Raw genomic sequence first — 25,830 nt, forward strand, 5'->3', positions numbered from 1 at the left:
CTTAGGCACAGTGATGTCTACAAGAGTGACTTTTGGACAGCTTTGCTGTGGTTTACCAGACAGACACTGCTTATTAGTAACTGGCACATCGGGTATATGCAAACGATTCCCATTAAATTTTTAAGGTTTAATTATGTTAAGAGTTAATAAGGTTGCTTTCCTCACAATGTCGGTCATACTATTAATCTTAGCTATCTTTTCTTTGCCGATGATGCATATAAACTTTGGTCCAAAGCCTCCAGGAAAAAACAATCAGGTGTAGAGATTTGAAGCAAGCAGCTCAGATAAAAACAAAATGCTCTTCCTTCCAAAGTAGATGAGAAATAGTACATGCTGGCAGAGGAGAAAAGGAATTAGGCAAACAGCATGGCACTCAACGGTGATTTGGATTCGCAGCGTTTCAAGAAACCTGTAATATCTTACAGCCCCATTATCCCTCTGCCTTAAGCCAACCCACTCCAACTGAAACTCATAGAAAGAATCCAGCAAAAGCTCTTCAGACACCCACAATGATCGATGCAATGGTTATCCTGATACACAATCACATCCCCTTACCTCAGCCTGCGTTTCCTTGAACGAGAGACAGATCGACTTCGGGACCGAGACTTTGAAAATGAACGAGAACGAGATCTTGATGCAGATCTTGAGCGGGAAGAGCGAGATCCAGACTTGGATTTGTTTGTTTTTGACATCTCTGAAGAGGTCACTTTTCAGTTACACCTAAAATAAGAAGACAGATTCAAACAAATGACGGAATACCTTTGCAAAGTTGACCTTCTCTGGACACTTAGAAACAATTAAACACACACACACATACACACAAAACAACTGATTAAAAACACTTTGCCCTTTTACCAAGAGGGATTTCTATGTTAACTGTACGTCAATTAAAAAGAAAACTTTTTTAGGGGCACCTGGCTGACTCAGTTGGTAGAGCACGCAACACTTGATCTCAGGGTTTGTGAGTTTGAGTACCGTGTTGGGCCTGGGGCCTACTTTAAAAAACAATTTTTCTTTTTAAAGGAGGGATTTCTAAGCAGTACAGTCCCAAACAGTTCAAGCCACGGCAGCAAATGGAAAATCTGACCTGTAGCCCTGATTTGGGAACAAAATGAAACAATGACAACAGTAAGGGGAGCTACCAATGATTTGGTAAATACAGTCTTTTGTCAATAAGCACACAAATTTTTCAGACTAAGTCAACTGTTAAAAAAAGTATTGAAACCTGAGGCAGGTTTCCCAATTCTAAGAAAGAAAACCCTATGCAATGGGATCTTGGTTACTAAGTATATGGCAACATCTGACCATTTTCTACTCCCTGGGACTTAAAGTCATGAGGCAAATCCGTAACATTTAATTCCAAGAAAAAGATGAATAAAATGTCACAGAACAACAAATGGGACTGGGGAAAACTGATAGCTACATGAAAAAGAATCAAACTGGATGACTTTCTTCTTATACCACACACAAAAATAAACTCAAAATGGATTAAAAGGACCTAAATGTGAGACCTCAAACCCTAAAAATCCTAAAAGAGAGCACAGGTAGTAATTTCTCTGACACTGGCTATAGCAACGCTGTTCTAGATGGGCCTCCTGAGATGAGGGGAAACAAAAGCAAAAATAAGCTATTGGGACTCCATCAAAATAAAGAGCTTCTCCACAGTGAAGCAAACAATTAATAAAACAAAAAGACAACCTACTGAATAGGAGATGAGATCTGCAAATAATGTATGTGATAAGTAGTATCCAAAATATACAAAGAACTCATACAACACACACACACACACAAACATACACAACCATTAAAAAATGGGCAGAAGAGGGGCTCTTGGGTGGCTCAGTGGGTTAAAGCCTCTGCCTTTGGCTTGGGTCATGATCCCAGGGTCCTGGGATCAAGCCCCGCATTGGGCTCTCTGCTCAGCAGGGAGCCTGCTTCCTCCTCTCTCTCTGCCTGCCTCTCTGCCTACCTGTGATCTGTCAAATCAATAAATAAAATCTTAAAAAAAAAAAAGGGCAGAAAACAGAACATATTTCTCCAAAGACAGACAGATGGCCAAGAGACAAAGGAAAAGATGCCCAACATCACTCACCATCAGGGAAATAAATGCACATCAAAACCACAGTGAGGTATCACCTCACACCTGTTAGAATGGGTAAAATAAAAAACACTAGAAACAACAAGGGTTGGTGAGGATATGGAGAAAAAGGAACCCTTATGTGCTGTGGTGGGAATGCAAGCTGGTGCAGTCACTGTGGAAAACAATATGGAGGTTGCTCAAAAAAATTAAAAATAAACTTACCATATGATTGAGTAATTCCACTACTGGGTATTTACCCTAAGAATATGAACACACTAATTCAAAAAGACATGGGCACCTCTATGTTTATTGCAGTATAATTTAAAACAGCTAACATATGGAAATAACCCAAGTGTCCATCAACAGATGGCTAAAACGATGTGGATGAGGCACCCGGGTGGCTCAGTGGATTAAGCATCCCACTCCTGATTTCAGCTCAGAACATGATCTCAGGGTCTTGGGCTCCGTGCTCAGTGGACAGTCTGCTTGAGACTCCCTCTCCCTCTGCCCCTCCCCACCCCCTTCTCTCCAAATAAATAAATAAATAAATCTCTAAACAAAATGTATCATCAAATACTCTAATACCATGGTGGCAAGGACTACATCCTGTAAAATACAGAGTATCAATCCATAACCACAGTACTAAGGTAATTTATAAAGTGAAGAGCTGTCACTTTCCTTTACCTCTTCTTTAGCATCAAGGGTCAACCTTCTTTCAGGTTTCCTATGAAAAAACAGAATTGCCTTTTCCTTTGTTTACCTCCTCCGCAGGAATGAATAGAGAGCCTCAGAGCTGCCCTGACAAGTTTGCTGGGTTTGGTCTGCGAGGTACGCTCCATCAAGCCAATTCACATACCCTCCTTTATACCCTACCACAACTCTGGGCATCTTCCAAGGAGCAAGAAGTTGAAGTGCTACAGCACGTGTCTATCAAAGACCAGGAAGAACAAGGGCTCTGTCAAAACCCACAAAGCTAGTTAACAGCCAAACCAGGCCAAAATTCCAGAGCTTATTCTATCACACATCCCTGCCTCACTGCTTTGCTTAAGAGTCTCTTACGACAACGTCCTGGCTTGGGAAGGGAAAATGATTATCAGCAAACATTTCACCCTCCCTTACCTCCTGGATTTTGTTATTCAGATCTCAGCTCAAAAGCCATCTCCTCAGAGGTTTGCCTAGCCACACAATCAAAAGTAGCCACCCAGTCCTTCTCTAAGGTACTCCAGGTTATAGGGGAAATAACCATAACCATGAAAAAGAGACCTGATTTAGAGAATGATGGAGAAACTGCTAGGAAGCCAGAGACAAAGGGTAGTGAGTAAGACATTGCCAAATGAGGATGCCAAAGACCTAGAGTCTGAACCCTGCTGAAGGGACTGAACTGCTGTGTGCTTCAGCAAGGTCAAAGGGCTTTCCACCTGATGCTGTTTTTTGGCAGTGGCATCATTATGCAAAGCCAGGGTAGAGGATTAAGTTATTCAGGGATAGGAGCTGGAGGTGTAACCAAGCAATTTACAGAAATTAAGTACAGAAAATGCATTTTATTTTTCTGGCCGGCCTTCAGGATGTTTTGGGTTTTTGGGGGGTTCAGTCCTGCTGAATGTCTTTTTTCTGTCACAAGTTTAGGGCTATCTTTGCCTCATAATATCTCTGCCCAATCTTTAATTTAAGCTTGAGCAAGAAATGAAAATCCTGGGCACCTGGGTGGCTCAGTGGGTTAAAGCCTCTGCCTTCAGCTCAGGTCATGATCCCAGAGTCCTGGGATCGAGCCCCGCATCAGGCTCTCTGCTCCACAGGGAGCCTGCTTCCCCCTCTCTCTCTGCCTGCCTCTCTGCCTACTTGTGATCTCTGTCTGTCAAGTAAATAAATAAAATCTTTAAAAATAAAAAAAAAAAAAAAGAAATGAAAATCCTTTTGGATTATTCACACAACAGGTGGACAATAACAGACTTTAAAAAGTTCAGGGAAAGAAAGTGGCAAGTTAGTGTCAAAGGAAATGCTCATTTCAACCCCCAGAAATCAGAAAATTAAGAAGCTAATTTTCAGGGGCACCTGGGTAGCTCAGGTAGTTAAGCATCAGCCTTCACCTCAGGTCATGGTCTCCAGGTCCTGGGATGGAGCCCTGCATTGGGCTCCCTGCTCAGTGGGAAGTCTGTGCTCTCTCAAATGAATAACTAAAATCTTTTTTTAAAAGATTTTTATTTATTTATACTTGAGAGAGAGAGATCACAAGCAAAGAGCAGGGGAGGGGCTCAATCCCAGAACACCAGAATCATGACCTGACCCGAACCGAGGTACCCCTCAAATGAATAAAGCCTTTTTTTAAAAATAAATAAATAAATAAATAAATGCTAATTTTCATTAAGAACAAAATGTTGTTACCTAAATACAGGCAGAGCCAAACTTAACTTTTCTACATGTATTAAACTTATTAGAATTGGTAAGTATGCTTAAGAGAGTCACAACACTGTGATACACCCTCACTCCCACTCCTGGAACTTTTTAAATGTGAACTGAAACTAATTTTTAAAACATCATTATACCATAAGAAGTGGAATAACTTTGGATGATACAAAAACACAGCTGGAAATAATCAATGAATCATTTAACTCATTCAAGAGGATGCTAGCTAGTGGATAAACACTTAAATTAAAATTAAAGCAGATCTAGGGTGCCTGGGTGGCTGAGTCAGAAGTGTCACTCAGCTCAGGTCATGATCTCAGAACTGTGAGACTGACATGACTGGGTGTGGAGCCTGCTTGAGAGTCTGTCTCTCCCTCTGGGTCACCCCTCCTTAAAAAAAATGTAAACCAGATTTGATCCTTGCCTTCATGGAGCTTATAGTCTAGAGGTGCTGAGAGACAACAAATATGCAACCAACCAAAAATGTAATTACAAATTCTGGTAGGTACTACAAGACAAAGATGATATAATGTTAAATGTATACAGTACAGTTGTGACTTATTTAGATAAGATGGTCAAGAGGTATTTAAGCTGTCACCTAAAGACGAACAAAGATCAAGTTACATGAAGAGAAAGGGAAAGAAGTGTCCAAAGGCAGTAAGTTTTTTCCTCTCTCTTTTTAAAGATCTTATTTATTTATCTGACAGAGACAGACACAGTGAGAAAGGGAACACAAGCAGGGGGTGTGGAAGAGGGAGAAGCAGGCTTCCTGCTGAGCAGAGAGCCTGATATGGGGCTCGATCCCAGGACCTTGGGATCACAACCTGAGCCAAAGGCAGATGCCTAACGACTGAGCCACCCAGGCGCCCCAAGTTTTTTCTCTTGATATACATACATATACTTCTTTTTTTTTTTTTAAAGATTTTATTTATTTATTTGACAGACAGAGATCACAAGTAGGCAGAGAGACAGGCCGGGGCGGGGGGGGGGTGGATACAGGCTCCCCGCTGAGCAGAGAGCCCGACATGGGCCTCGAACCCAGGATCCCGGGATCATGACCCGAACTGAAGGCAGAGGCTTTAACCCGCTGAGCCACACAGGCGCCCCAGCATACATATACTTCTTAGTATAAAATGGGGACAATCGTAAGTAAAGCCATTTGATCAAGTAAGTAAAATCCATTCAAGACAACTCTCAATTCTCTTTTGAAGACTTTTAGATATCACCGTGATTACACATACCTTTTCCTCTATCATTTCTTTCATGTCCACGTCCTACAAATATATTGGGAAGTGAGAAAAACAAACACCCCGTGCAAATCAATGTGGCACCTTTTCACATGTTATGGGTACCGAGCATTTAATTTCTGTTCAAACCAGAATTTCCCCAAAAAGAAGTTTTGCTTCTTCATCAAAGCCCCCCATTCCTAGAGAGGCTGTTTCATTTAGAATATTATAAAACAAGTCAGGTCCCTACAGAAGGACTATGGTGTAACATAGGCTCAGGGGAAAACATGTCCCCTCAAACACAATTTGGGTAAAACCTTCTCACATTTAAGATAAGGTAGTCATGCTCCTACACCAGATTATAAAAGAACCCACCAACTGAACAAGTAGCAATCAACAGTTATGATTAAGTGCCCAGGATGTTAAGGATGCAGAAATATAGGACCTGATTCCTCACCTCCTATACTCAGGGGCCTGGTATGATCGAGTCTCAAACTCTCCAACACTCTTCAGACAATGTGGTAACATATCCCCATTACTACCTTATTAAAGTCAATTCGTTGTGTCTTCCTTCACTGGGATACTCAGAGCTTAAGAGTAAGTCTACAAAGGTGGCCTAATATAGACTATTACTGCATCTGAAAATTTCTTTCTGGAAAGCCATACCAAGCACACACCGGCCTGAGTCTCAAGTCACTAAACCCGGATGTCTTTTCTCGTACACCCTTCTGCAAGACCCCTCCTATACCCTGTATGTATTTACACTATTGTTTTCGTTCTTTTCTCCTCCAACCTTTCCTTTAAAACCCAAGAGAAGAATTTCAAACACCCTTTTGAAATCACTTCAGATACGAACCTGTCACTTGGGAGTTAAGGTTCCCTTTAAGCTGTTCCTGCAGAGCCACCTGAGAGCACAGGTCCCAGCCATCAGCTCTTTCAAAGCCCAAGCCTTCTCCACCAGAACAATTTCTCTAATTACCAAGCAGATCAATGGGCCTTGGAAGAACAGATGCATTTTATTTAAAATGAAGATCTTAAGAGACATAATTATGGCTTTTATATCATTAAAATACATCTTACTTTTCAACCCCAAAACAAGAATACTGGCAGACAAAGCCAAAGCAAACTTCTCTAAATCAAAAACTCTCAACGAGGGGCACCTAGGTGGCTCAGTGGGTTAAGGCCTCTGCCTTCGGCTCGGGTCATGATCTCAGGGTCCTGGGATCAAGCCCCGCTTCAGGCTCTCTGCTCAGCGGGGAGTCTGCTTCCCTTCCTCTCTCTGACTGCCTCTCTGCCTACTTGTGATCTCTGTCAAATAAATAAATAAAATCTTTAAAAAAAAAAAAAACAACCTCTCAACAATAAGGAAGAATTAAATTATTCCTTTTCCCTTCTCACCCCAGATTTTGTTTTCATTGTCCCTAGTAATTACGCCAGCATTATCTTGGCAATTGTTAGGTATCTGCTGAATTCACCAGAATAAACATTATGGGAGTATTTATCCCATCGCCAGAATGCTGCAGGTAGCCTGAGAGGTCACACTTGTCAGGACTTTGGGTTCCTAAAACTAAGTAGTGCCAAATATAACCTCAAAACACTAAGTTTGGGGTTCCAACCTTAGCAGCACCAAATGACCAAGCTATATATATACCACACAACTATCCTTCAATCCATAAATACTTGGTTCATATTTTAAAAGTCTTCTTGGACTTTACCTTTACAGAAAAAGGATTTACTAGTCAAGTAAACAAAAACTAAAGGCAAACATACTACGACCTGAAACAAAATGGTAACATCAAGCAGACCCAAAGCCTTCCTAGTAAGTCCTTTAAAGCTTTTGAAACCCAAGGACAGATAGGTAAATGGAGTTGGCCGAGGGACTAAAGCACGCCCGTGATCAAGTCTAATCTCTGGCTATCTGCATCTACACTGCTTGAAGGGCTCCCCCACTGTAATTTCGTGTCTAGAGAGGGCTTTGCTTGAACAGACTACACTTTTTTTCTCTTCTCATTCCCGTATCAAATTTACTATCTCGCAGAATATTCATTTCTCCAAGAGAGCAGATTCACAACATTTTACACTGTGTTGAACTCTCATTTCAAAGTACACATTACAACCAATTTGAGACCAAAGTACGAGCTGCTATTCTGATCAACAGCAGCCTCTTTTTCTAGCGCCAGCAGCTTCCTTGCAGCAGTGAAGCATACAGAGGTGCCTGTATGTTTAATTAGACTGTATTAACATCATGAAGCTTTCATTACTAGAATACATTTCATTACTAGAATACATTCTTCCTCCAAGCATTCATGACAGAAAACCCAAGTTTTAATTCAAGAAAGCGAGAGTGTTACAAAGGAAGAACACTTTTTTTTTTTAATTTTATTTATTTATTTGACACAGAGAGAGAGAGAGAGATAACAAGCAGGCGGGGGTCACAAGTAGGCAGGCTCTCTGAGCAGAGAGCCCGATGTGGGGCTCAATCCCAGGACCCTGAGATCATGACCTGAGCCAAAGGCAGAGGCCCAATCCACTGAGCCACCCAGGCGCCCAGGAAGAACACTCATTTTAATGTTTAATTTGGGTTACAGGACCTAAGTAAGCTCTAAACCTAGACAATTTCAGGTCAGGATCAGTAAATATCACCTTCTAAGTGCAAAGTAAGAGAAAACTAATGGTCAAAACAGACAAGAATAATCACCTATAAAAATCTTCCCCAAAATCAGTCCCCCAAAAGGAAGTGCAAAAATCTTATGAACAGGGCGCCTGGGTGGCTCAGTTGGTTAAGCAGCTGCCTTCGGCTCAGGTCATGATCCCAAAGTCCTGGTATCGAGCCCTGCATCGGGCTCTCTGCTCAGCGGGGAGCCTGCTTCCTCCTCTCTCTGCCTGCCTCTCTGCCTACTTGTGATCTCTGTCTGTCAAATAAAAAAATAAAATCTTAAAAATATAAATATATATAAAAAAAATCTTTGATAAAATAAAATGTAAATACCATATTATACCCTGAATACTGAAATGCATAGAACACCTATGACATACACTTATAAATATACAAGTTTTAGTCATGAATAAATATTGAAAACAGGAAACTGAAGCACAAGAATTTCCATCTTCTTGAAGTTCAAAAAAAGAGAAAGCTATGATTTTATGACCCATAACAGTCATCTTTAAGAAACCTTAAAGTATGAGACCAGAGTTCAAAGCTGAAAGTTAGCAAATAGCCCAGTGAAAGTTTCTGCCTTGGGCAACCCTCTCGGGGTCCCTCTCTCTTTGGAAGCTTTGTACTAAACCCACCGAAAGAAATAAAGTTTCTGCTTTGCTTCTGGCTAAGACAAGCTGGGATGAAAATATGTTTGTCTCTAGGAAGGTGAAGTTTACAGGATATTTAGGTTGACAATGACGAAAAGGATTTTAAACTGGGACTATCCTCTGAAGGGCTAGGATGTATTATTTCCTCAACAAGGGCCATTCAGCTACACTCATAAGAAGGGCTCACTACTCAAGAACATTCAGTTCCTGGGGCACCTGGCTGGCTCAAAGTCAGCAGACCATGGCTGAGTCTTGATTTCCGTCAGGGTTCTAAATTAAAGCCCTACAATGGGTGTAGACCTACTGGGGGTGGGGGTGGGGGCAGCGAGAGCAGCTAGCTCCGCCTATTCCATATCTAGAATACATTCATAGAACATCCTTCTAACTCAGTCTAACTTACTCTCTGAATGGACCAGCCCACCAAAAAGACCACCTTATGCAAAAAATGGCTTTCTTGATGGATGTTACCTATTGAAAACAGATTAAAGTATCTGCCCTCTGCTCAAACCATAATCCCAGGGTACTGGGAAGGAGTCCCCCATCCCGCTCCCTGCTCAGCAGGAAGGATGCTTCTCCCTCTCCCTCTGCCCCTCCCCCATACTTGTGCTCTCCCCCTCTCAATCTGACATATAAATCTTTAAAAAAGGAAGAGAAAAATGATTCCCTGGCACTTTGATTACCAGTAACAACTGCTAAAGTTTACCAAGATACACTAGATAAGGAGCTACAAACCTTAATTACCTCATTTTTATAAACCTAAACCTCTTTAACTACTATGTTCTGAACCAGTTTTACAGAAGAGAAAACAAGGACCTGAGTTAGGTAACTCGCCTCCCGAAGTTCCAAAGCTAAATAGGTCCAAAATTCAATCACACGTTTTTCCAACATTGTGACTCACCATCACCTTACAGGTTAGCTATTCTATTTTCATATTTCAGCCATCAGTCTCTTGTGAAGCTGTTTAGTTAAAAAAAAAAAAAAAAAATCTCTGAAGCATAATGATCTCTGGGAATTTAGTTCTTCCACCAGCAAAGCAGAAATGCTCAACAAAAGCAACCAGCTCTCTTCTCCAACCCCTATCTCTAACTTGTAACATTCCAAAAAATGGAAACATATTCTGCTTGAAACCTGCCTCAGAACTTCCAGTACAAAAAGAAATCTTTTACCAAAGACAATACGAATGTTTCTGTTATAGATCATTTGAGAGAGCCTGAACAGGAAAACTACAGCCTGGTGTAGAGAACAAAGGGCTTCATGTAACAAGAGACTACTAACAAGAAACTCAAATATAACCACCTAGAATTTTTTAAATGGTCCTTGCTTGGAAAGGGGCAGCTCAACACCAGCCCTCTTCTGGGAAGATTCTCTGCTGTAGAGCTTCCATCCATCTTTAAGCATGATGATAAGCGACAGGTTTTCCACAGAGGTCTATAAGACTGAGGAGGTCTCTTTCTATCCCTAGTGTGTTGAACATTTTAATTATGAAAGTGTGTTGGGATTTTTTTTTTCCCAAATGTTTTTATTGTGTCACTGAGATCATGTTCTTTATTCTATTTATACAGTTTATTCCATTAACTGGTTTTCAACTGCTATTGGAGAACACCTGCTTTTAAAACAGATCTTAAAATTATCCTCAGCTGCTTATGGGTCTCTACTGTAACTCTGAAAAAATCGGAAAAGCTCCTGAGACCTGATTCCATATGGGCCTGCACTGGCTGTCCCTTGCCCACAACTAAGTCTCTGCTATGCCAAGAGGACAGCACACTTTTCCAGATCAGATGGCACTACATCCAATGACCATAAGGTAACCTAAAAGCGCTAACCGAATTAGTTGAACAATTCGGGACACCCAAACCAGGAGGCTACAAAATAAAGTGGCTAGAGATCCTGGTATCCACTGCATCTTCAGCACTCTGCACAGTGTGTAGCCACAGAGTGAACACCACATTTGCTAAATGAACTGATCCTTACAAACTTGCTCTTCATTCTCCAAGCTCCCCACCCACACCAGCAGGAGTAACAAAAGACCAGTTGATCAAATATTAACAATACAATCCAGAATAGAATTCAGTCCATACCACAGCCCTAATCATGACTGCTAAACTGAAAGTTGAGATCACTCTTAACCGTTCTACGTCTTACACCAACACAGAGAAGACCAAACAGACCTCAAGTGTTAGGGAGAGACACTCACACTTCACTTATCAGTGACATGTTAGAGTAAAACTCTACTGCCACCAAGTCAGTCAACGCAGGCATCCTTTCAGCAGTAGCTAGGATAAGCAGCAGAAAATTCTTGGTGAACAAGATACAAAATGACCAAGATAGAGAAAAGACAGAAGCAGAAATACCAAGAGAGAAATTCAGCATTCATAAAAAGATAGTGGGCAAAGCAGTGTGCCTCTGGAAAGTTCAGGGTAGGAGAAAAGAGTTCAGGTGAAATATTAAACATGTTTACTATTTTATGCTTTCCTCTAGAGATTATCCCTCTCCTGAGTGAAAGAGGGAAACAATCAAGAGCAGCTGGGGGTATCTCTAGGGTAACACTTCGTGGAGGCTTCACTCCCCACCTGTATCCCTGAAGGAACTGAAATGAGGTGGGGGGCGGGGGGGGGGAATACAATAAAGTGGTCTCTGATTTCAATTCAGAACCGAAATTAGTATACTTATGGGTTTATTTAAGAATTCACTCTAATGTGTGGCTTTCTTAAATTATTAAGTAAATCAGTAAGTACAATACTAATTTCAATTCTGAGGCCCTAAAATTTATAGAGTATAATCACAATGTGCATTCAACACCTTCCTAAAAGTGGGAAAGGGCCTGTGGGGAGAATGGCAATTACTGCTTGAATAATTTAAAGACACAATAAAAGGCCTGGCCTTGCTTAGGTTATAAAATCAAAATTATTCTGGGGGTACCTGGCTGGTTCAGCAGTAGAGGACAAAACTCTTGATCTTGAGGTCATGAGTTCAAGCTCCACACTGGGCAAAGAGCTTAATTTAAAACAAAACAAAACAAAACAAAAAAACTATTCCGAAGTTTAGTACTAAAATTCTTAAAAGTTTAAATATCGAATTCTATGGACTCTGGCAGAAGTGCTTCACAAATGTGTAATATATAGGTACAGATGTACACATAAGACATACCTATAAGCACATGCAACAACATGTGACCTCTGCAGAGCAAGAAGGGAAGTATGAAGAGGCAGAGGGCAGGAGAAAAAGAGACACAAAATGAGGTAGACAGGATGACAGCTTCTTACTTTACATATTATTCTCTCAGCTGGTCATTTTACAGATGACTTCCCCCCATATTCTAAAAAATCAAAGTTGTTGACATTCCAGAGTTAATGGGTTGACTCTTATCTTTAATGTGGAATCAAATATCTATCCATCTCCTTCTGAGATATCTTTAAAAATCCAAAACAGTCATTTCCATGATCCTAGATAAATAAAGCTGCATTATAATAACTCAAAGTCCATCTGGGGAAACCTTATTACAGTAGGACTGTTTTATTCTTTTACGTCTTTAAAGAGGATTAAGAAAGGCCAGCCTTATAGCCAACTGAGTTCTATTACTTTAAAATGTATTTATTATGGAAGTGTTGATTCATACACAAAACTAGAAAAAAACAGTTGAAAGAACCCAAGTGTACCCATCACCCAGCTTCAAAAACTACCCTCTGCAGGTTGGCTCTATTTATAGTCAAAATCCTAACTAGTATGGGCGGATATAGCCAGTCTCTGCAGCAATTTTCCTGTATCTTTTCCCTTAAAATAAAAAACAACAACAACAATAATAATAAAATACAACAGAGATTCCCTGTATTAAGAAACCCCCCCCCAAAAAATACCAAATCACTGTACTGTACACCTGAATCTAGTATGTCAATTATATCTCAATTTATTTATTTTTTTTTTAAAAGATTTTATTTATTTATTTGACAGAGAGAAATCACAAATAGATAGAGAGGCAGGCAGAGAGAGAGAGAGGGAAGCAGGCTCTCTGCTGAGCAGAGAGCCCGATGCGGGACTCAATCCCAGGACTCTGAGATCATGACCTGAGCCGAAGGCAGCGGCTTAACCCACTGAGCCACCCAGGCGCCCAATTATATCTCAATTTTAAAAAATACACCCAGGGGCACCTGGCTGGCTCAGTCAGTACAGCATGCCACTCTTGATCTCGGGGAAGGGAGGTGCCTATGAGTTCAAGCCCCATGATGGATATAGAGATCACTTAAAAAAAAAAAAAAAGTAATGAAGAGACCCAATTTGCTCACCTCCACATGCTTCTCCATGTATCCTCTGCAAAGAAGTCCACAAGGAAGATCATTTATCAGCAAATAACAATCCCTCTGACTTAACTTCAGACATATTTAAAGCCAATTCCAAAGTGCAACCCTAAACTACCTCCTAATTACCGGACATGAGAAGTCTAAAATACCATTCCCATGGTGGGCTGTTTCATCGACCTGTTTTTAGAAGTGTGAATACCTTGTAACAGCTGAGAAAATCACTTTGAGAGAGCAGAAAATACGTAATAACAAATACACATTTGATTAGCAACCCCCAAAAGCTAAAAGCCTTCTAATACAAAGTCCAAAATCCTCTGTAAAAATTTTGAGCTCACGTCAACTGTTTGGCATTTAGGGAAATACATGATATGGTCACTTGTTCCCCAGTGTGGTTTCCTTGGGGCCGCTGGGTGACTCAGTCCATGTCTGGCTTCAGCTCAGGTCCAGGTCCTGGGATTGAACCCCGCATCTGGCTCCGTGCTCAGTGGGGAGCCTCCTTCTCCCTCTGCCTCCGCCTCTCTGCCCTGCTTGGGCTGCTCTCTCTCTGTCTCAAATAAATAAATAAATCTTTTTAAATTGATTTATTTATTCATTTGAGCTGGGGTGAGGGGACAGTGGGGACAAAGGAAAAGAGGATCTCAAGCAGACTCCCCGCTGAGTACAGAGCCAGACCTCACAACCCTGAGATCAGGACCTGAGCCAGAATCAAGAGTCTGACACTCAGCTGACTGAGGCACCTAGGCATCCCTCCAATGTGCTTTTTGTTAGCCTTACTATCAACTTCCCTCAAAGTAACAATTTTATTAATGAAAGCATATACTTTAGTTCACTTATGTTAACAACGACCTGTTTACAAAAAACAAATTCCCAACTGTCCTTCCTAACTGTTGTTGTTGAGCTGGAAAGAGAATTCTGAGGAACCAGCTTGGCAACCTTCACAGAAACAGTGCAGCACAGGGACCCCTCTGTGGCCTGAAACAGTATCTGGCCCTTGGTCTGTGTGTCTCAAGGTTAAGTGCAGAAACAAAGACCCAAATCCATGTATTGTTTTCACTACATAAAAAAAATTATTCATTATTTCTCCACAGACACATGGATAATTTTTCTGAGTAGTAAGAAGTTTCCCTGAGGGTGGGCTCTACAGCAGTTTAAAAGAGGAGCAACTGAGGAATGGCAAGCCTGGATTATGTGTGGATTATTTGTAATAATACAACCTTCTTTTCTCCCTAGATCAAGAACATTGCCTATGAGGGAAATAGTAAGCCAGCTTTTAACAAAAATTCAATTCCAAGTCCTCCAAAAAGTCCATCACTGTCTCTCTTTTCTAGCACTAGTACTTCTTTGGATGGCAAACAGGAACTCCAGATTCTATCAGGAAATCCGTACCAAACTGTGTAGCAAAAACAGAAGAAAAGAGGGGGGATATTCTACTGTCACTTCAATCTTGAGGGAAATTCCAGGGTAAGGAGTAATCCTTTCCTAATTAATTGCATTATTACTTACTCTGGACACTTTGGGCTCAGTCCAACAAAGCTCATTTCCTAAAGTCTCCTGATAACCTGTTAGAGATTCCGCTGGTGTATCCAGCAGGGAGCAGAGCCGACCTCAGGAGGTCTTCTTGACATCCCTCCTTTCAAGCCCAAGCACCAGCCATCATCGGCTAATAAACAACGGACTGTAGCTCTAGTCTCCTGTTTGACCATTTGCAAACTGTTTTCTTCCCTCCTTGCCCCCAAAATATCAAGATGCCCAGAAGAGGAAGGGAACTTTTTCTTTTCTTTTTAAAGATTTTATTTATTTATTTGAGAAAGACACTGAAAGAGAGCATGAGAGGGGAGATGGTCAGAGGGAAAAGTAGACTCTCCGTGGAGCTGGGAGCCTGATGAGGAACTTGATCCTAGGATTCCAGGACCATGACCCAAGCAGTTACCTAACCAACTGAGCCACCCAGGCGCCCTAATCCTTTTTTTTGGACACTGGGAGCAATGAAAAGCTGTAAATAAATAAATGAATAAATAACTGGCACCAAGCAAGTATGCAAGCACCTTAAGTGAGAGAAATGAAAGAAATTTACCAAAACCAATTGCTCTGGATAAACCCAGAAACTCTTATATAAGGCAATTGTTTTTATCTCTTTGTAGCCATTTTTTAATCAATAAAGTGAGGATCTGAACAGCCCACCATTGCCAAAAAACTTGAAAAATTTACACAAACCTTAGCAGGACATTCCTCATCCTTACTTCAGACATGTCCTAAAACTGGAATTAAATAGAACAGCTTAATCTTTTGGTTTAAAAAAAAAAAAAAAAAAAACATCCTGGGGCTCCTGGGTGGCTCAGTTGGTTAAGCAGCTGCCTTCTCAGGGAACGCCTGCCTTCTCATGCCTTCTGCCATGATCTCAGAGTCCTGGGATTGAGCCCTATGTGGGCCTCCCTGCTCAGCTCTCTCTCCCTCTACCCTTCCCATCGCCCCCCCCCACCCCACTCATGCTCCCTCGAGCTCTTGCTCTCTCTCTCTCAAATAAAATCCTTTTTTAAAATTATTTTTTATTTGAGTGGTGCCTGGATGGCTCAGTCATTAACCATCTGCATTCTGCTCAGGTCATGATCCCAGTATCCTGTGGGATCGAGCCTGCACTGGGCTCCCTGCTCAACAGGAAGCCTGCTTCTCTCTCTCCCTCTCCCCCTGCTTGTGTTCTTTCTCGCTGTCTCTCTGTCAAATAAATAAATAATAAAATCTTAAAAAAAAAAAAACAGAAACAACCCCCCCCCCCAAAAATTTATTTGAGAGCGAGCACGAGCAATGAGAGGGGCAGAGGGAAGCAGACTCCCCACTGGGCAGGGAACCCGATGCTGGACTTAATCCCAGGACTCTGGGATCATGACCTGAGCTGAAGGCTGATGCTTAACTGAGTCACCCATGCACCCCTCAAATAAAAATCTTGTAAGAAAATAATCATCTTTCCATCTCCAGCCAATCAGTACTGAAACTTACTATAGAAGTAATCATTTCACATTCATCACATTCTATTCCTTTATAAAAAAAAACTAGCCAATCTGCCTGAAAATACATTATTAGCTGACCAGGGACTTGGCCACTTACCTTCTGATTATAACTAAAAATTTAGCATTTGGGCCACCGGGGTGGCTCAGTCGGTTCAGCACCTGACTCTTGATTTCAGTGCAGGTCATGACTGTAAGATGGAGCTCTGCACTCAGTGGGGGAGTCTGCTTCTGAATCTCTCTCTCTCCCTCTGCCTCTATCCATCCCTCTCACTCTCGTGCTCTCTTCAAACAACAAACCTTACCAACTTGTATGGGACAAGCCACCCATACCAAATTCAGGCAAGCCCCTCACCTGGTAAAGATGAATTCCCAGAACAAGTCAGGGCTCTGCTACAGACCCCTGTCAAGATGTGGGACACTGTTTCTAGCTTCTTCCATCACAGAGTCAGCAAGAAGTCACATTTCCTTCTTGCTCTTCAGTGACTTAATTAATTTCTTGTCCCAATGATACGGCAAAGTCCACTCCTTCCATCTTTCACTTTTTAAAAGAACAGGACCATATTACAATTCCGTTTTTTTGGGAGGGGGGGTTGTTGTTGTTGTTGTTGTTTTTAAATTAAAAAGAGGGGTGCCTGTGTGGCTCAGGTCATGATCCCAGGGTTCTGGGATTGAGCCCCACATTGGGATCCCTGTTCAGTGGGAAGCCTGCTACCTCTCCCACTCCCCTTGCTTGTGTTCCCTTCTCTTGCTGGGTTTCTGTCAAATAAATAAAAATAAAACATTTAAAAATTAAAAAAGAAAATGTTTAAAGTAGACTCCACATCCAACGTGGGGCCTGAACTCACCACCCCGAGATCAAGAGTCACATACTCTATCAACTGAGCCAGCCAGGCACCCCAGGACCATACTACTTCTGAAGACTTAGAAAAGTAGGAAAAATTCAGTGATATGTATTTTCAGTAAACACAGAGTACAGCAGGCAGAAAGGCACTAGTTATTTCAAGGCTGATTTCCACACAGCAATCAGAGTTCCATAAAGCTTGCTTACTTGCCTTCTTTGACATCAGAGAAAATATTAGGATCCCAATGACAAATCTTTGCTGGGGAACACCTTTATTCACTCTTTTAATCAAACTATTTTTCCCTCAGGGCACCTGGGTGGCTCAGTGGGTTAAAGCCCCTGCCTTCGACTCAGGTCATGATCCAAGGGTCCTGGGATGGAGCCCCTCATCGGGCTCTATGCTCAGCAGGAAGCCTGCTTCCTCCTCTCTCTCTGCCTGCCTCTCTGCCTACTTGTAATCTCTGTCTGTCAAATAAATAAATAAAATCTTTAAAAAAAAAAAAAACTATTTTTCCCTCAATCAGAAATTAAACATATGGAAGTCTTAACTGGTGGGATATTATTTAACACTCACAGAAAGGTAATTTCAAAATCAGTCAGTGCCTGGAAAGTCTGAAAAATCCACACAAACAATGGACTAGGTCTGAGTCACCAGCCTGAAAGAAGCTAGTGAAATAAAATGCAGGCAAAGAATTTTACACACCAATTTCTTTTACTGTAAGTATGCCTCTTAGAGGTATTGTGAAGGAATAACAAGTAAGTGGTAAATAACCTTATTTGCCTGCACCCTGTGTAGTAAGTACAGTCTATGGTTTGTCTACAAATGTCATAGTGAAAGGAAGTGACTTGGAGTAAGACAGTCCTGGGGAACTTTAAGAAAGTAATAATCTCTGCAGGTTTGTTTATTCTTTTGTTAAACGTGGATAACACTGGACATACAACTTCTAAGGTTTCAGGATAGGCAGTAAGTCAGGCTTTACAAACAAACAGGACACTGCGCATTAGAGATGCTTAATGGAAAAGTAAATATACAATCATTTCTGTTTTAAAAAGTTTTGCTCTCTCATTAAAGCAAGTTTCACAATCTCTACATAGACGGCGCACATTGGAAATACTGCAGGTTTGATTCCAAACCACAGCAATAAAGTAAATCAAATGAATTTTTTGGTTTAAAACTTACATTTACACTATACTGTAGTCTATCAGGTGTGCAATACCACAATGTCTTAAAAAAATACATTATTTTAATGAAAAAATATTTTATTGCTAAAAAATGCTACCCATCATTTAAGCTTTCAGCAGGTTGTAATCCCTAATCATAGATCACTATAACAAATATAATTTAACAAGTTTTAAATACTACAAGAATCACCGAACTGTGACACAGAGACATGAAGTGACAAAACCGCTGCGAACATGCACTGTACCGACAGACTTGCGCGATGCAGGGATACCACAGCATTCCATTTGTAAAAACAAAACAAAACCAAAAAACACAGTACCTACAAAGCTCAACAGAGTGAAGTACAGTAAAAGGTAGGTACGCCTACAGTTCCTTTAGGAAGAGTGGGAGGAGTCTATTCTCCAAAACTACCATGGTCCAGCAAGAATCAGGGGTGTACTTCTGTTCCTTCCATGCGGATTTACTCAACACTAACTCCCATGCTGCACATTATGCTAGATGCAGCAAACAAGAAAGACAAGGTCCCTGTCCTGTTGTAATTACACACAGAAAAGTATCTTTCATTATCTCTTCAGGTTCATAATGTGACTTTGGGAGTTTTCCTGCACATGCACTAGAGTAAAGTCAGAAAGGAGGTCACTACTTTGGGATCTTTTCCTAGTCTCTCTTTGAAGTTTTCTCCTGTGCTGAAACAGAGATAACGCTTTAGTTAACAACAATGTATCAGTACTGGTTCATTAATTCTGTACACATACTGACGGGAAACCCGGCATGGGGAACAGAATATGGGTTGAACTGTTTCCCCCTTACCCCCAAAATTTGTATGTTGAAGTCCTAACCCCAAGTACTGCAGAATGTGACCTCATTTGGAGACAGGATCTTTACAGAGATGTAGGTTATCCTTATAAAGAGAGGACGTCTGGACATGGGGGTATGTGGAGGAAAGACAGTATGAAGAGACCAACCTATATGCCAAGGAACCAACCCCACCAACACGTGGATTTTTTAACTCCAAGTCTCCAGATGTGTAAGACAAGAAACTGCTCTTGCTGAAGGCACCCAGTCTGTACTCTCAGCAGCCCTAGCAAACTAATACGGGGATGTGGGACCATCCCTGCAGTGGTATGTCAACCAGGTCTCCAATGAATAAGTTTATTATAAGCAAACAAAAAGCCAGAGGGATTTGGTGTCCATGTTTCACAGTCATGAAGTCCAAAAAAGACAGGCGGCTGGGAAGTCCTGCTCAGTGGCAAGGGGAGCCATAATAATCGCGACACACAGCAACCAAGCTAGGACTCGAATCCAGGTTTCATTCAGTGTTCTCCACAATCTAAGTTACTTCAAGATGGGCATGAAGGTGGCTGTAAGTGAGGGAATATGCTGAATTATCAATCTAAAATGCCCCATCTCCGGGCACCTGACTGGCTCAGTCAGTGGAGCATGCAACTCTTCACCTCAGGGTGGTGAGTTTCAGCCCCACACTGGTCGTAGAGCTTAAAAATTTAAAAAAGGGGGGGGGGGTCTTTAAAAATAAATAAATAAAATGCCCTATCTCAAGTGGACAGCACCCGAGAGTCACTTTTTCTTTTCTTCTTTTTTTTTAAGATTTTACTTATTCTTTCCAGAGAGAGAGAGAGAGAACACAAGTGGGGTAAGGGCAGAGGGAGAAGCGGACTCCCCACTGTGCAGGGAGCCCCATGCAGAGCTCAATCCTGGGACTCCAGGATCATGACCCAAGCAGAAGGCGGACCGCCTAACTGACTGAGCCACCAGGGGCTCCTGAGAGTCACTTTCTAATACTGGACAAGGTTCTGCAGTGAGTAGGGGCTTTGGCACTGAAAAAGAACTAGGTTCTTGGCTCTTGCACTCATGAGCTGGGTAAGCTACTTTCCCAATCCTCCAAGAGTGACGTACCAATTACAGAACCACTGTGGGAACAAAGAAAGTGCACAAAAACTGCCTGGCATATAGCAGGTAAGTTCCTGCCACAAGCTATGTTTAGCTACAAACACAGAGTGGTGAGAAGGAAATGCTAGGGAACCTCTCTAAGAGCAAACAGACGTTCACTGAATTCTATTTTCTTGCTATTAGTAGTAAGTAATCACAGAATACAGTGTTTTATACCTTATATTAGCTAAAGCATGTGTTGCACTGAGAGGTATACAGAAGCAAAAAAAGGCCATATTCTTTTTTTAAAGATTGTATTTATTTATTTGAAAGAGAGAGAGAGAGCATGAGAGGGGAGAAGGTCAGAGTGAGAAGCAGACTCCCCGTGGAGCTGGGAGCCCTATTCAAGACTCGATCCCAGGACTCCGGGATCATGACCTGAGCTGAAGGCAGTCACTCAGCCAACTGAGCCACCCAGGCATCCAAAAAGATCATATTCTACAGTCACAAACTTCGAAGAACAAATTCCTTTGCTGCTAGGTGTTAGCAGGGAACATCAACAGCAAGTTGAGAGGCCATTCATTTGGAACTTGTTCATCACAGTATCCCCAATGTAGGCAACTTGTGGCATCTTCTCTTGAGAGTTTACTCAGTGGGGGTCTACTAAGCTAACAGATCATCTATGCAATCAATCTCATCATTAGAGAAACAGAGTGAACAGCACAATCAGCAGCTTCAATAATCTTCACTTCACCCCAGAGGCTATTCTCCTCTATCCCTAGGGTGGGTAACAGCAATTTTAGTGCCAGTTTTAAATGAGTATGTGTTACCCCTAGGGAGTATCTTTTTATTTTTTAGAGGAACTCTCAGCTCTTCTAACTTAAAGACAGTACAGCCTATGTTAACTAATGACCTATGGCCTCTTGGGCCACCAGGGTGGCTCAGTGGGTTAGTTAGACCTCTGTGTTCAGCTCAGATCATGGTCTCAGGTCGAGGGATTGAGCCCTGCATCAGTCTCTCTGCTCAGCGGGGAGCCTGCTTCCCCCCCTTCCCTGCCTATTTGTGATCTCTCTCTCTCTCTAATAAATAAATAAAATAAATAAATAATCTAGCCCCCCCCACACACACAAAACTAATGATCTATGGCCTCCTTCCAGCTTTCATTATGGTACTAAACCTCTTTAAAAACTGAACAGCCAACTCGGACACTTAACTGTCTCATTTTAAAATGAAATTACTGGGCGCCTGGGTGGCTCAGTGGGTTGGGCCGCTGCCTTCGGCCCAGGTCATGATCTCGGGGTCCTGGGATCGAGTCCCGCATCGGGCTCTCTGCTCAGCAGGGAGCCTGCTTCCCTCTCTCTCTCTGCCTGCCTCTCTGTCTACTTGTGATCACTCTCTGTCAAATAAATAAATAAAATATTTTTAAAAAATAAAATATAAAATAAAATGAAATTACTATTACAAATACCTTGGGCTGAACCAGTGGTGCATACTGCTATCACCTATAGAGCTTTAAAAGAAGTCCATTTATCAAAGATTCTTACTGAGGAAACCTGGAAGGGTTCTGTGCAGAACACTGTTTGCAGATTCCAAGGAGAAGGACTGTGGTCTCTCTTCATGAAGTTATCATCCAACCCCTGACACACAGACAGCACTGTTTACACAGAATTCTACTTTATAACTCTATTAGGAGAAATAAGTTGTTTGACATCTTTTACAGACATTGATCTTTCTAGGATCAAATCATCTTCTCTAAACAAGTCTATCACACAGAGGTTTAGAAGGAAAAAAGTGTGTGTTTAAGTTTATTTCATTATAAGTTATTCTTTCAAGGCTTTATATTTAGAAGATGGGAATGTATCATTCAATAACTGAATCATTAATTTTTCTGTTCCTTCAGATGCATAAGCCCTCACACTGCACTGTCCAATAAACACATGGCTACCAAGCACCTGAAATGTTACTGGTCTGTACCGAGATGAGCCACACATAAAAAATAAAGAATTTCAAAGACTTAGTACAAAAATCAAAATGTAAACTAACTCACTATTTTTTATATTAATTACATGTTGCAACGAGAATGTTTTGGATATAGTACATAAAAATATCATTAAAATTAATTTCATTTGATTTCTTTTATAATGTGGCTGCTATAAAATCCAAAATTATGTACAGTTCAGACTGGACTTCTCTTGCACAGTGCTGTCCTAGAGGACAACAATGATTACATCTTTTTGAATGCTCAAGTTTTAAATCTGATCCAGTATTATGATTTGGTCCCTTTTCTTTTTTTAAGATTTTATTTATTTATTTGACAGAGAGAGATCACAAGCAGGCAGAGAGAGAGGAAGGGAAGCAGGCTCCCCACTGAGCAGAGAGCCCAACGTGGGGCTCGATCCCAGGACCCTGGGATCATGACGTGAGCCAAAGGCAAAGGCTTTAACCCACTGAGCACCTAGGCACCTTTTATTTATTAATTTTTTTTAGGTAATCTCTACATCCAACATGAGACTGAAACTCACAACCCTGAGATCAAGAATGGCACGCTCGACTGACTTGAGCCAGCCAGACGCCTCTACTTAAGTCACTTTTAAATTCATCTGTTATTTTTACAGTTTATAGTTTCTATCCACTAAGATTTTCCTGTTGATATAACCACCTGATGGTTTTCCATTTATATCTGCACTTCACCAGATATACTGAGGGAGAAAAAAAGAAAAATGTCTTAAATAAACACACAACTCTACATAAGAACCAAAAATGATTTCAAGATCTGCTATCACTTTGGATTTTATCCTGAGTCTACAAAAGAAACCAAGAGCCCAACCCGCTGTTTCCATTTAAAAAGAATTAAGGGGGGCGCCTGGGTGGCTCAGTGGGTTAAGCCTCTGCCTTCAGCTCAGGTCATGATCCCAGGGTCCTGGGATCGAGCCCCAAATCAGGCTCTCTGCTTGGCAGGGAGGCTGCTTCCTCCTCTCTCTCTGCCTGCCTCTCTGCCTACTTGTGATCTCTGTCTCTGTCAAATAAATAAATAAAATATTTTTAAAAAAATAAAATAAAATAAAAAGAATTAAGGGAGCGCCTTGGTGGCTTAGTCACTTAAGTGACTCCCTTCCGCTTAGGTCACGATCCCGGGGTCCTGGAATAGAGTCCTGCTCTGCAGGGAGTCTGCTTCACCCTCTGCCTCTTCCCCCACACTCTCTCAAATAAAGTATTTATTTAAAAAATGAATTAAGGCACTATTCAAAGCTACCTACATTTAAAGACAACACAACTACTCCAACTCCAGTTAGATCCAAACACCCAACCAGAACTTAGTTCAGATATATGTGAGCAATGCTGCTCCTCTCTCTGGGCTTTCCTCAGGAACTGCATATAAACCACCTAGAGAAATAGATCTACTGCGATACCTGAGTGGCTCAATCAGTTAAGCGTCTGCCTTAGGCTTGGGTCATAATGCCAGGATCCTGGGATCGAGTCCCCTATCAGGCTCCTTGCTCAGAGCAGAGCCTGCTTCTCCCTCTGCCTGCCACTCCCAGTGCTTGGGTGCTTTCTCTCCATCTCTCTGACAAATAAAAAAAATCTTTTTTTTTTAATTTAATAAAATAAAAGAAAAAGAAACAGATCTATTTATCTCCTAGAACATCTTATATGTATTCCTTAATAAAGGAACAAAACTGAACTCATCAGGTTTATATAGGAAAGATCTGCCTTGCCACAGCTTCAAAATACGAAGTGATTGGGGCACCTGGGTGGCTCAGTGGGTTAAGCCTCTGCCTTCGCCTCAGGTCATGATCCCAGGGTCCTGGGATTGAGCCCCGTGTCGGGCTCTCTGCTCTGCAGGGAGCCTGCTTCCTCCTCTCTCTCTGCCTGCCTCTCTGCCTACTTGTGATCTCTGTCAGATAAATAAAGAAAAAATCTTAAAAAAAAAAAAAAAATACGAAGTGATGTGGCCCTCACCTACTTGTCCAACACCATCTCAAACCACTCTCTCGGAGCCACAACGGTCTTCTTTCTGTTCCTAGAACAAGGCGGGGATTTAGAGTCTCAGCACCTTTCCACTTGGCATTGTCTCCAAATACACTCTTCTGCAGTCTCGAGCATGGCCGGATCCTTTCCCATCCTGCTACTCTCAGCTACTTGAAAAGGCCTTCCTGTAACGTATTATCCAATGAAACCTCACTGCACCCCCAGCCCTCAGTTATCTGGTAGTCCTGTTTCATTCCTAACACTTAGGAAAATCTGAAATTATCTTATCTGCCTCCCCAAACTAGAAAAGTAAGCTCCCCAAGAACACAAGTCCTGTCTGTCTTGCTCACTGCTGGTAACCCGAGCACATAGAGCAGGCACAGTAACAAGGACTCAAGCATCTACTGACTGAATATATCAAAAAAATCAAAAGCAGCCTTAAAAGACAAAGGTAAGAATCTTAAGTAGTTAAAATCCAGTATGCTTATTTAAAAAATTATGCAACTGGTTTCCTATGTACATATGCTTCTAGTCTTTTGTTTTCTAATTACCAATACTTAAGTCTCCTGAAGAGCTGAAATCTTTCTCTATGGATGAAAATATGGAGTATGGATATAATTATATTTAGTTTACTGAGGGTGGAGAGGAAAAAAGGCTTGCATTACTAAGTAAAAGATGAAATAAGGCTACAGTTAAAACCACTGAGTATTAGTACAAGATTAGAGAAATAAATGGAACAAAATACAAAGTTTAGAAATACACTCCCACTACCCCGGGGATACCTGGATGCCTCAGTCAGTTAAACGTCTGGGATCAAGTCCCAATCACACTACTCCCTCTGCTTGTGCTCGCGCCCATACTGGCACTTGCATCTTCTCTTTGAACAATAAAAAAATAAAATCTTAAAAAAAAGAAATATTACCTCATCCCCCCCAAAAAAACATACCCTGTAAGACACACTTTACCAAGGTAGCTTTTCTTTTCTTTCTTTTCAAGATTTATTTATTTAGGGACGCCTGGGTGACTCAGTCAGTTAAGCCTCTGCCTTCAGCTCAGATCATGATCCCAGGATCCTGGGATAGAGGTCTACACGGCGTTCCCTGCTCAGTGGAGAGCCTGCTTCCCTCTCCCTCTGCTACTCCCCCTGCTTGTGTGCTGTTTCTCTCAGTCTGTCAAAAAAAAGAGATTTCTTTATTTAAGGTGTACCTAGTGGCTCAGTCAGTTAAGCAGCTGCCTTTGGCTCAGGTCATGATATCGGTAGGGGTCCTGGGAGCAAGCCCCGCATCGGGCTCCCTGCTCAGCAGGGACCCTGCTTCTCCCTCTGCCTTTCCCTTTCCCTGGTTGTGTGCTCTCTCTGTCCCTCTCTCTCTCACAAATACATAAAATCTTTGAGAAAGAGAAAGAGAATGTTGTGGGGGAGGGAAGGGGCAGAGAGAATCTTCAAGCAGGCGCCCTGCTGAGCCTGGAGCCTGACAACCAATGAGATCATGACACCTGAGCTGAGACCAAGAGTCAGACACTTAACCAACTAAGCCACTCAGGCACCCCCAAAGGTGGTTTTTCAAATCAGATAAAAGCATAAATCAGTAGTCTGTACAACCTGGCCCAAAAAGTTAGATTCCTCCTTCTTACCAT

At 41.6% G+C, this 25,830-nt stretch overlaps 1 protein-coding gene across 1 annotated transcript in view; it reads right to left on the reverse strand.

The window, feature by feature from the left end:
• The window catches only part of THRAP3 (thyroid hormone receptor associated protein 3), a 75,491-nt gene that overhangs the window by 18,379 nt on the left and 31,282 nt on the right, over window positions 1-25,830 (reverse strand). The window contains 1 exon segment of the mRNA XM_032301894.1: window positions 556-720. Coding sequence (XP_032157785.1) covers window positions 556-692 — 137 coding nt within the window. The 5' untranslated portion in view covers window positions 693-720.

Source organism: Mustela erminea, chromosome 10, assembly GCF_009829155.1.
Source record: "Mustela erminea isolate mMusErm1 chromosome 10, mMusErm1.Pri, whole genome shotgun sequence".
NCBI classification, from domain to species: domain Eukaryota; kingdom Metazoa; phylum Chordata; class Mammalia; order Carnivora; family Mustelidae; genus Mustela; species Mustela erminea.